This window comes from Camellia sinensis, chromosome 1 (genome assembly GCF_055761805.1).
Source record: "Camellia sinensis isolate YWXY chromosome 1, ASM5576180v1, whole genome shotgun sequence".
NCBI classification, from domain to species: Eukaryota; Viridiplantae; Streptophyta; class Magnoliopsida; order Ericales; family Theaceae; genus Camellia; species Camellia sinensis.
This window is the reverse complement of record NC_138961.1, coordinates 253,608,557-253,621,135: the sequence shown is the minus strand read 5'-3', so window position 1 is coordinate 253,621,135 and position 12,579 is coordinate 253,608,557. Positions and strand designations below refer to the sequence as shown.

The window sequence follows — 12,579 nt, the reverse complement described above, 5'->3', positions numbered from 1 at the left end:
CAAGATCCACTACTGGTTTCCCAAATTAACTGCACCAAAATTGAGACCTAAAATTTGTTAGACGGTTCGTCAATTGGGCTCCTATCAAGAGCTTATTTTGATCAATGGAGTAAATAGAATAAGAAATACCTCAATAAACTTTGTTACTGTGTTTATACACGAGGAAATTGATGATGCAAATCCAATAAGCATTGCATGGGCCTCAGAGATTCATAGCTTTGCCCGTCTCTCGGAGTAAGTAATTACACAATCTGTGCAAATTCTCCACAGAAACTCAGACTTTCCCTAGTCACTGCATTTTCTCCAGAGTAAAATCGTAGCATCTGGCTGTCGCCTTGGATTTATCCCCTTGATTTGGCCTGCTGCCAGTGAAAGAAACCTTCCCCTTTGGTCCACAAAATCACCACTAATCCCCACATGAGCAGAGCCCATATCTAAAATGATGGAATCTGCTTGAATCCCTCACTGTAATTTCACGACCAACGATCTTTGAAATCACCTTGATTGCAGCATGGCAGTCTGTACAGGCCCTTAAGTTCTTCATCACCAGTATTGATGAACCCTCAGGGGTACTGATTAATGCAAATGCAATAGCTAAGCGCTCACTGTGATATTTAAGGGACTCCACTTTGATTTCCTCATCCACATTGTGAAGGGCACAACTTAGGTCGGGCTTGTACCCTTCTTCTTCCATCCGCAGAGTCAACATTTCAATCTTTCTCCTGATCTCATCCATTTGTGGGTGGATCTTATCATTTGCGGAGAATACATGAATCTTGTGTTTTATTTCTACCCAACTATAAGCAGGTACCTTTTTAACTCCTCGATCCCTCATGGCCTTCTTCACCTTCCCAACATTTTCCCACTGGCCTGCCGCTGCATATATATTAGACATAGTGACATAAGAACCAGCATCTCTAAGCTTGTCCATGTTGAATAGTTGGTCTGCTGCTTTTTTAGCAAGTTCTTGGTTCCTATGGATTCTAAATACAATTTAAACTCTTTTCAATTCACCTATACCATACAATTTACACAATGTGCCAGGATGTTTATGGGAAATGAGTCGTTGATAATTTAGAAGCAATAAATTACAAAAGTGGCATGAAAATTATTGCACTGAGAAAGGAAGAGCGATAAGATTTAAGCCTGTATTTCTTTCTCACCGGCGGGCAGCCGGCCGACACCTTTGCCTTTGCTGCCCGCTGGAATTTTCTACACATACCTTCCACTCTCCACAGCCGTAACTCTGCAAGAAGAGAAACTTCGCTCCATCATTTTCTTCCACGAATCTTCTTCGTGGCTTTCGAGCTCGTCTCTCACTATCTCGTGCAATCGATCTTTGCACTTCATCGCCACATGTGAGCAACCGTGGCCGTCGTAAACGCCGAAAAAGTGCAAATCCGCCGGATTCTGACTACTCCGGCGGCAAAGCAAGGGGTGAATGGCCACAGCGTCTTCCATATCTCTCCTCCTTCCACGCACAGAAGTCATGCCTAACTTAGGGCATTTCTGAGCCACCTCAGGCTTGTTTGTCACATTTGAAGTCGGAGATGCACACTGTTTCGCAGACGTCGTCTCTGATTCACCGTTCTCCACCAAACGACCTTCACTAATCACGCAATTCTCAACTGCTTTTCCGCACTCAGACAGCTTCGAATCTGTCACCAAAACATCCAATTTCTGACGTTTTCTACCGTGCTCTTCCAGATTCTTCTCAGCTTGGTGATAGATTTTTCATAATGGTTGCTACCGCCGCTACTTCTGCATTTTTTCCAGTTGCATCTCCTCCACCCGATTCTGGTGCCAAGACATCCAGCAAGCTTGGAGGACCTCCAGCAAATGTGGATGCACGAGGGATTAAATCAAAATCTGCTGCCACTGGGGGTTTGCAGGTTAAGGCCAATGCACAAGCCCCTTCCAAGGTAAACGGTACCAAAGTTGGTGTAATGGAGGGGCTCAAGAGTGAGGATGATTCGCCATCACTTCACCAAAGGACTTTTATCAACCAACTGTTCACCCACGTTGGGCAGTGTTACAGCTGCAAATTTGCCTTCTTATCACGTGAGGTGATGATGAGATTTGTGAATTATTTGAAGTGGTTTGAGCTGGAATGCATATCTTCAGAAAAGGAATGTGCCGGTAAACCTAAGATAAACTATGTTAATATGTTACAGTGTGTCTCTCTCTCACTTTACTTTTTCCACCACCCACAACACATTATCATCGCCATTCCCTAACCCACATGGACTTGTTCCCATCGTTTCATACAACTCATCATTCATCCCACTAGAATATATAGAATATATACATATATTTAAAAAAAAAAAAAAAAAAATACAAATTTGCACACCAAACCTTCCCTTATTTTATTCATGTTGGGGCTCACCCCGATCACCATTTTACACCAAAAAAAAAAAAAAAAAAAAAAAAAAAACAACAACCACAAGATTTGTTTTCTTTTCTGCAGACGGCCACCCACCGATCTCACTTTTTCGCCTATTCCGCCGGTCTTTTCTTCTTGCCTCCGTCCTGGGCGGCCCTTGACGGTGTTGCCTCCGTGTTTCCCACTCCACTGGGCACGATCACTCCACCCTGCTCCTCCACTACAGCATATGGCGGACCTCCAAATCGGAACATAACGGTGGCCTTCCGCTTCAGCTCCTTATTTTCCGCCTTTAGCACACTTATCTCTGCTCGCGCATCCTTATACATGCGTTGGAGCAGAGCCAGTTGGGCGTTTAACTGCTGCACCTCATTTGTCCTACTCTGCAGCCGGTGCGACAAGTTTGTGACCGCAGTCATAGTTTCAACACAGGACTTCAATGTATACTGATTAGCTTCAATATCCGTTTGCACTGCCATTTTTTGCTCCACCGACCGCATCGGAAAGTTCAACGGAGCAAAACCAGAGGTGTTTGGTTGAGGTTCACAGGCCACCGCACCAGTTATCTCTCTTGTTGACTCGTTGAGGTCGGGAAAGAGAGTGAGCAGACCACGGGAAGAAGAGGCTATGTTCTGGATAGCTGAACGGGAAGAAGAAGCCATGTTTTTGGGTTGCTGAGTGTTTCAGAGAAGGGTTGGTTACAGAATGTTACAGAGAACGAAGAGGTTTCAACTGGTTTGTTATGCTTCCAAGCCTCAGACTTCGCTTTGGTTTATAAAGACAGAGACGACGAGGCCGACACGTGCTCTGTCAATCACGTGCATCGCCGCGTGTCAGGCGCCCCTTTTGATGGCTCGACGCTTTCTGTCGGGCACGTCTTTTGATGAAGTGGGCGCGCCTTTTGATGGCACGCCTTTTGATGGCACATCTTTTTATGAATTGGGCACGCCTTTTGATGGCACGCCTTTTTATGGATTGGGCACACCTTTTGAGGGTGCGACTTTTTAAGGGTCCGACAAGACTCTGTAAACTGTCCCGACATTGATTCCGGTTAGCTCCTTCATGGGTCCGACAAGACTCTGTAAACTGTCCCGACATTGATTCCGGTTAGCTCCTTTATGGGTCCGACAAGACTCTGTAAACTGTCCCGACATTGACTCCGGTTAGTTTCTACAAGGGTCCAGCAAGACTCCGTAAACTGTCACAACAACTGTCACAGCATTATCTGCTACAACGGTCCGACATGACCCCATAAACTGTCTTCTACATCGGTCTGACACCGCCATCCAGTGTCCTCTACACCGTTATGACACCACCATACAGTGTCCTCTACAACGTTATGACACCCCCATACAGTGTCCTCTACAACGTTATGACACCACCATCCAGTGTCTTCACCAATGGTTTGACACGACCATACAGTGTCTCCTATCCTCTTTTATTTTTATGTATTTTCTTGTTTTGTAACTCTCTCCAAACTCAAGTTGGTTAGTTCCTATCCCCCTTGAGTTTGCGGGGGGCTGTTAAAATTCACCCACTATCACCTACCACACTTCACCTACTCTCCACCTACCACTACCACCTACCACACTTCACCTACTCTCCACCTACTCCCAAACACACTCCTATATAATAGGAATCCTTGTAATTGTAATATAGAACAACAAGATATCAATCATAACATTACATCAAGCAATAATAATTCATACAATTTATTCTCTCTCTTTCTCTATACATTATTTCTTACAGTTTGGCATCCACAATTCCACCATATGATGTTATGTTAAGGAGGAGGTGTTTGTAGCTTGTGAGTGTACTGCAACTGCAGCCCAATCTCAAACAAATGCGAGTCTCTGTGTTTCTTAAACGCACTCCTTTCCTATTAAAGCCAGTCTGGTGTTCAGCTATGTGTTTTCTTCTTTTTGTTTTTGTTTTTTTTTTTTTTTTTTTTGACTTCACCTACCCATAATGACGCACAAGGTAGTTGAACCTTCCATAATTGAGTGTAAAATAAATTAAAAGTTGACACCTTATCATACCCCCATATTGTGAGTAAAAATGTAGAATTTTTTTAAAGGTCACAAACATTTTCCCCCAAATAAAACGGAATAGATTGAGACTCCCAATTTTACCCACATTGACATGACTAGTTACATATCAATTTTTCATTTGTAACAAACTCAACCATCTAATGCCAAACTCTCTTGCCATGTCACTGTGAATAATTTGTGGGTGTCCAGCATTTCTGGAAATGAAACTCAAAACCTGGCTGTGGAACTCAGCATTAAACAGACCAATTGCTCACTGGTCGATTGGTCTGATGGTTCGGTTCTAATAGTAACCTCTTATTCATTTAAAAATATACGGGGCACAAAAAAAAAAAAAAAAAACAGATGTAAGTTATTATTTGTTGCCATCTAACAGCCACAGATTCTTGCTTTGAGTTCATATCATCAAAATATACAGATTCTAGTTTTACACAAATAGTGTTTGTGACAGCTTTTAGTAGCGCCGACCACCAGCTGTCGACAGGAGGACTTTACTCGGTTTCTTCCCTTTCTTGGCCATCTCATTCATTTTGGGTGCATCTGGGCCTTCAAAAGTTTTTGCTCTGGATATTATATTCGCAAACGATGGAGTACCATCATTCCTCAAACCTACAGAAAACAAAACAGTCTAGTAATGGGAGAACATACATATTCCAAAGCAAGCCATAGAATAATGAAAAGAGTAATAGGAGAGAAAATAAAGAAATAATTTGCCAATTTAAGCTTTGCCAAATACATCTCAGTATGCTGATAATAATGCGTTCGTCCAAGTACCCATGGGGGTCTCAGGCAGCCAAAATAATAATTGGGGCTAGAGAATACCATTCATACTAGGAGAATCGCTTGTCACTTCAAGTTTATGTGTGCCATCAATTTTCAAGGCTGGAGAGTCATGCGCAGCAGCAAAACCTAGCTTTGCAACATTTGCGAACAGCTTCCTTTCCCCGAGAGTTGGAGGGCTTGATGACGTAGTTGGAAGGCTTGATGATGTAACAGAACTTCCCAAAGCTTAAAAAATGGGAACACAAGGAAGAATAGCACATTAGTCATTTCGCTAAGATCCATGCATCAAAAACTTCATGCAAAGCGACTCTGAAAATAGCATAGCTTTTGAAGATGCGTGTGGAAAGAAAAAATACAGGATCTAAGAGTTTTTCAGATTGGACAAATGGCCCAAGGAGAACAAGCAAAATCAGAGAATCATTTTAACATACAACATCCTGAAAAATAGACAATTCAATGGGAGCATAATCACTGAACAAAAGTTATCTTGATGGAACCACAAGGGTAGAAATATTTCAAGCACACCATATAGAACTTCAACTTCCTTGAGCACAACTTTTAAACAAGTTTTAAGTCCCAACAAGCCAAGGACAAGGAGATTACCTAGTGTGTTTTATTTCGAACAGATCAATTAACAAATCCTGTGCTTCAAAAAATTATATTTATCCTACATACAGCCTTCTAGAGTTCATTTCATTACAGTTACTTCAACAAACATTTTATAATGAACAAAATATCACCTTCAAAGTCATCCATGGAGAAGGTAGGGGAAGTATCGCGAGAGCATTGTGCAAAATTAGATGGTACGAGCACACAGTGTGTTGAAACAACCTCAGCACTGTTTTTCTCCTCCCGTTCCTGGAAAGAAGAATAGCATGCGAAATCTAAATAGTTCCTTAACCACAATGCATTAAAAGCAACACTAGGGACCCCAAATATTCTACCAAACACTCACGTGGGTATGGATTTTTGATGCATTAATAACCTATATGTGAAAAAATAAAGTACACATAACACAACAATACTGAAGAACACTATAAATAAACACCTTGATTATGATATTTGTGCAACATTAATAGTAGGATAGTAACAAAAATATACCAAATCAATCCACACAGTCCTCTTAAGACCATCACTGTGCATTATGCATTATATGGAGGAAGTGTGCATAGAGCAATGTTACAGCACATCTATGATAAGAGTAGAAAAGAAGGGTTTTAATTGCGAAGTAAAATGATTTTCAGCATAGGAATCCTTTTTTTAAAAGCTTTGTAACTCAGAGCATTCAAGTGATGTATGAGCAAGCACACGTGTGCACATTTGTTGTGCATATACCACTCAAGCCATAAAAAAAGCGAAAGACAAGTATGCTTTCTTCCACTACAATGCAAGCACAAACAGATGTGCATATACCACTCAAACTATTATTAATCACGGTTGCCATGAGTCAGATTTTGTGATGATAAAGGACAAATATACCGTAACACTTTAATCTTCTCTTCTTTTTTCCTTTTCTTTTTCTTTTTTTTAATTGACAAGTGCTAAAACACCATAATCACATAAATGATAAATGTCATAGGCCATAATGCTGCTTGATGAATATAGATTTCTAGGAGATATAAATCATATACTAGACGAAAAAATTAGAGATGATACCTTCCTCGCAAGACGTTTTCTCTGCTTTTCCCGATTCTTAATTTCATCCATAAATGGAGAAAGAGCATCAGGAGGCAACAAATCACTGAGATCAATTTCACAAAGCTGAAAAACAAGAGAATAAATTATTACATATAATAAACATACCACTTTGGATATGAATGATCCAACAGAAAAGGTATACCTGAAATGTTGTTGTCAAAGAAAAATGGCTTAAGAAACGGTAACGCCTCCTTATGGCCTCTGATTGAGTTACTGTCTCCAATTGTAAAATCTTTCCACTGATTCTGTAATTCATAAACACTAGTTAAAAGAGCTAATGGATCAAGAAGGAAGCAACACAAGCACATTTAGCAGCTATGTCACACTGGTAGAGGAATGATTGCAGCCATCTGATCTTGATATGAAGGGTTAAAATTGTCCTATTGGACTCATTTCTAGTCCTAGTAGGTTTCAAACTCCATTTTAAGGGGAAAAAGGATTAGTGCACAATTCCCAAGGGCCTCCACTCGCGTAGACCACAAGGATTTTGGGCAAACAATCCACTAGCCTCCACTTGAAGTGTGCTTGAACCTAACTCGAGCAGTGGTAACAATCTGCAGTTCTATAGATGTCCAGAATCCTGGTCTTGAAGCCCACTTGAAGGTTTTCCAAACCTATTAAAAAAACCGTCAAACTATGTTTTCTTTTTATATATAGAAAAAAAAAAAAAAAGGACACAGTAAGAATATAAAATAGTACAACTCTTTGAAACCCATGGTTTTCAATCTTTGACACAATTCTTCTTGTTTAGTTCACTCATATGAAGTGTTTCTAATTGGGTGATTTCACTGGGAAAAAATAAAATAATAAAATAATCCACACATATTTGAAAAAAATTCCCATGGTGCACTAATGAGTATATCATGCAAAACTTTTAAAAAATAAATAAATAAATAAAAATGTCAGTATAAATTACAAATTACACAGTAATTTTGGAGCTAATAAAGTTGCATAACAGATAGTGACTGAAGGAATTATAAAATGTACAGGACAAAAGTTTCAATCTTCACTTTCAGCCAAAAAATATAAATGTATCTATTTGGTAGAGGTGCATAAAGTTTCAGTTTCTCACAAACCTATGTGGAAGCATATCATAGCTCCCATAATGGTGTAGAAGACACTTCATGTTTAAAGGATGAAGGATTAGGTGCTGACCATCAACAGCCTGAAATAGACAAACACAGATCTGTAAACAACCATAATGGAATCACACATCACCATTTAAAGGGAATGAAAATAGACCGGCAATAGCTCTTCTTATAGGCAGCAGGCATATATGACTAGACTAGAAGCCTAAAGTGAGTCATGGAACCTGATAATGAGACAGCCTGCTTATATGATTTACACAGGGCTTCACTGTTATATATGCATTTTAATATTATAAATCCTACCTAATGAACTAATTGCCTCACAAGCAGAAGAGTTAGAAAAACATAGTTTTTATTGGAAAATGTAGTTTCATGACTGAATCATCTTGTTTATAACAAATAACTAACATGGCAAAAGCATTTTTGAAATTTATGGAACAATTTTTGTTCTTTTTATTAAAATAAACTGAAAAAACAACGAGAAATTCAATCACTTCTTGAAGGAGTCATAAAATATAGGATCATCTGACCCAATTGAATCCCAAAAGAATCAAACCTTGATGCATGTAGAAGCATTTATCCAAGTACGGACTCATTGGACTGCTCTCTAGCATAAAGATGCAGCCACTTCTGTAGATTAAACATTAACACCTATATTTAGAAATACATTATACATGGATGATAGACGCAAATTGCACCTATCATCTAGGTATGTGTACAGTCGCCACATGTTACTCATCTGACTGACTATATGTAAACTTCATTACATTCCCTTTCTTTCCCAGGTAAAATACAAAAACTACTACCTCATTATCAATTACCTGATAGAAATTGTATGAATCCTTTTCGTTTCTATCCCTTAAGCCATCAAAGTTCCTCTGCACACTCTTACTATCTTCATACGAAGAAGATAAAGCCCCCTCTTGCTCTTCCAATGGTTCAAACACATCAACATTTTGATCCAAACAGACCTCACCATCCAACTTGCAAGGTTCATGACCAGCAATATTGACATGACTAACCCGCTGCTCATTCCAATATTTTCTCCTATGCTCTAATTGTTCCATTGCAGCACAAACATAAGGAAGTTTCTCCAAGTCATCCACAAGTCCTGAATCTGCTCTGGCTAGCCAACTATCTAGATCTGATATGGCCTTTCTAACTGACAGGTCCACATCTGATGTGAAAATAAACTTCGAAAAGGAAGCAGGAGCGCCTTCATTGGTACCTATCCCTTGTTTGTTTTTCAGAGATAAAGTAATCGAGTCTTTGGGACGGGTTAAAAGCATAAACTCTGCAGTATCACTAACACAGTGCTGCTTAACATTCTCAATGTAGATCGTATACAAATCCTTTGAAGATATCATCATAAAACATAAAGGGCACTTTTTCCAGCATTCACCTTTATGATCATCTTCACCAATTAAAAAGTAGCGCAGAATACAAGGGAAACAAAAAATGTGACCACACGAGGTTATCTGTGGACAAAGAGGATCATCCAAACATATAGGACATTGTACAGGAAATTGAGTTGACAACTTCATACATATAAAATCTTCCCACCTCAACATTTTATCTGGATCCAGTGACTCGGGAGTATAGTCGCCAGAGTCTAACACAACAAATTTGTAATTTGCTTGAAGGAACAAATCTTTGTTGTAAGGCTTCCTCTTTTGATGTCTTCGTGGAGGAGGAGCCCTTGGTTGTGGACGAGAAATAGGATCATAATGAAAATTTAGCAGGTGGTTTCCATTCACTATCTGGGTTTTTCTTCCTGCTGCATGTGTAGAGCTTGCTTGACAATTGATAGAACCAGAAGCCCGTTGACTATGTGGAGAAACAACAGTTCCAGACAGCTTCTCTCTGTGCTGAGCAGATCCAACCTCTTGGCCAAAAGAAGCATCACAATGAGAATTTGTAACATTGTTTTGGTGGACCAGAAGTTTCTTACCATTTGGTTTCCATGATTCGTTCACCTGGAAAGGAAGGATGAGGCTCGGCAACTAGTAAATGGACAAAAGAAGTGCAAATACAATCCAATATAAGCAAGTGGACCAAAATACTATCTATCTTCTGAATAATAAAACAGAAAATCGGAATTCATCATCAGCCACTGGTTTCAATACCGCATGGTCATGTTATCTTCCAGGAGGAAGGAAGGGAGCGAAAATAACAATAACAATAAGGTTGTATAAACCAATTAGTCAAGCAAGGTTCAGTTTCTAATTCTTAAAATACCAACTTGTCGAGGTTTCAGTTTGTAGATGTAAAATGGGAAAGTTAGAAACATAACATTCCTGGTACAAGTAAAGTCAAATATGGATAATATGAAAGCACTTTTTTGGAAGATCCATAATGAGAGGGTAATTTTTGTGAAAATTGGGCCGAGCTATGAGATAGGTCATTATGGCCCAAAGTACGGAGGGCTGGGTAAAAAGGCCGAAAAGTTACTCCGGCCCAAGAGAGGTATAAAATTACTCCGGCCCAAGAGGAATCTAAAGTTACTCCGGTCCGGAATCAACTTGGAATCAGGCCGGTCTCAGAGTTAGTCCAGTCATATCGTATTGTGGTTAGAACGGTCAGAACCTTGCTACTCGGAAGTTCGGTCTAAATATACCATGGGTTGAACAAGAGAGAACCGAGATAAGGATTAGTAAACGGAAGAACCGAACTAAGGATAGTTCGGCCTACTCTGTGGCTCAGCATAGCCAGTTTTATTTCGGTCATGTTGTAGTTCGGCCATGGTAAAAACCATCTCACTTGGTTTAAGCAGTGAGGGGGGTGTTAAAGGATAAGCATTATCTTTTGGGAGTATAAATCCGAGGAGGACTCTGCATGGAGGAGTAGAAGTCCTACTAGGATTGTGCCACACGAAACCTATAAAAGCTCACAATCATCACTTTTGGAGAGGTAACACACAACTTTGCTTTCTGAATTCACAGAGCTTTGTCTATTTGTCAAGTTTGCTGACTTAGGCATCGGAGAGGTTTCCGGCACACACCCGCCGGCTAGCTCACGTTTGTGTTTTCAGGTGATAAGGTGACGTCGTACGGAGGAGCGCAGACTTGGTCAACAGGATTATACGAGAAGGTTTATTTCTTTCCCGTACAATTGGCGCCGTCTGTGGGAAAAACAGACAGAACAAAACCTCTTGATCAAGCTTCTCCTCTTTTCAAACAATGGCACACATTGAAGAATTGCCGCAGTCCGCCGTCGACGGGCTAACTCCAGATGGAGGCGCAAGGCGTGAAGGATTACCTTCTGTCCCTTCCATGGCGGACTTGGAGTCCCAGCGACATAACTCCAGGAGAGATACTAGGGGAAGACGGATTCACAGCCCCCGTCAATCTCATTCTCAAAGTCCTGACAGGCAAATGCGGAGGGTTGATCCTCAAGTTCTGGAGGACCGCGTGAAGGAGCAAGATGAATTAATAAGGAAGATGGCGGCGGACATGGAGGCCTTGAAGCGCCAGATGAAGAGAAAAGAAGTGGCGACAGGAGAGGGGCACAAAAACAAGACACCCCTTCGCCACTCAGAAAATCGTAGTAGGAATACCACACCCTCGCAAGGAGAGAGTAGAAGCCTCAGGACAGGCGATACTCAATCCTGGTCTTCCAGAACTCGTCACTCCAGGTCTGAGAGAACGAGATCTGAAAGATCATACACTGAAGGAAGCACGTATTGGCCCTCACATACGCACCAAACCAGATCTAGACAAACGGAGTTACCCAGGTCATCCGACTTACGAACCGTGCTCGAAGAAAAAGCACGATGCAAGGAGGATGCCAGGGCACGGGATCCACACAGAGTTTCTGCCTTACAACGGTTAGCTCCTCGGACGCATGGAAGCGTTGAGGTTGGAATGCCAATACTACGCCCTGCCTACGAACCAATAGACAAAGCATTGGCAAGGCTGCAGACTTCGCCGTTTGTTCCGGCGATTGAAAACGCGCCCTTACCATCGGGCTTTCTTCAGCCGAAATTCACTACATATGAAGGGAAGACGGACCCCTACTCACACTTTCGCCACTTTCGCCAGGTCATGGCTGTATACAGGCGAAACGAGTTCCTAATGTGCATACTCTTCCCATCTAGCCTTGGCGACCTAGGCTTGACTTGGTTCGAGAAACTTCCAGAGGGCAGCATAGCCTCTTGGGCGCAATTGGCAGAGGCTTTCGTAACAAGGTTCCGAACAAACACGAAAACCCCGGTGGACATGGGCGATAAAGAGACCCTTAGATCTTACAATAGTTGCTACTGGGAGACATTCAATCAGATTGGGGACTGCCCCACCAATCTCGCCATTGCACAGTATAAAAGAGGCCTTCCAGTCGGGAACAGACTAAGGGACTCGATCACCATGACGCCACCCCTCACCATGGAAGCCCTGATAGAAAGAGTGCATCAGCACATCAGGGTAGAAGAGGATGGCGCACGTGCCAAAGCAAAATCTGGGGCAACCACAGTACCAGAAAGAAGACCTCAGCAAAGGTCAACACGGTAGATCGAAGTAACAGAAACGGACGTGGCAGACGAGATAGCGGAGAAGACCGGGATAAAAGATGGTTGAGAATCCGC

General features: G+C 41.3%; 1 protein-coding gene and 1 pseudogene across 1 annotated transcript; both read right to left on the bottom strand.

Moving 5' to 3' along the window:
* Nucleotides 1-406: 406 nt before the first annotated feature.
* Nucleotides 407-1,491, bottom strand: LOC145823140 (putative pentatricopeptide repeat-containing protein At2g01510 pseudogene; annotated as a pseudogene).
* Nucleotides 1,492-4,707: 3,216 nt separating this feature from the next.
* LOC145806248 (uncharacterized) lies at nt 4,708-10,300 on the bottom strand. Its single transcript, XM_082902699.1, has 7 exons — nt 8,822-10,300; nt 7,989-8,077; nt 7,055-7,157; nt 6,871-6,975; nt 5,955-6,072; nt 5,254-5,439; nt 4,708-5,040 (listed from the first exon to the last, which is right to left on the bottom strand). Exons 1-7 carry the CDS (start codon nt 9,569-9,571, stop codon nt 4,886-4,888), a joined length of 1,506 nt encoding a protein of 501 aa, XP_082758825.1. The 5' UTR covers nt 9,572-10,300; the 3' UTR covers nt 4,708-4,885.
* Between the last annotated feature and the right edge of the window lie 2,279 nt (nt 10,301-12,579).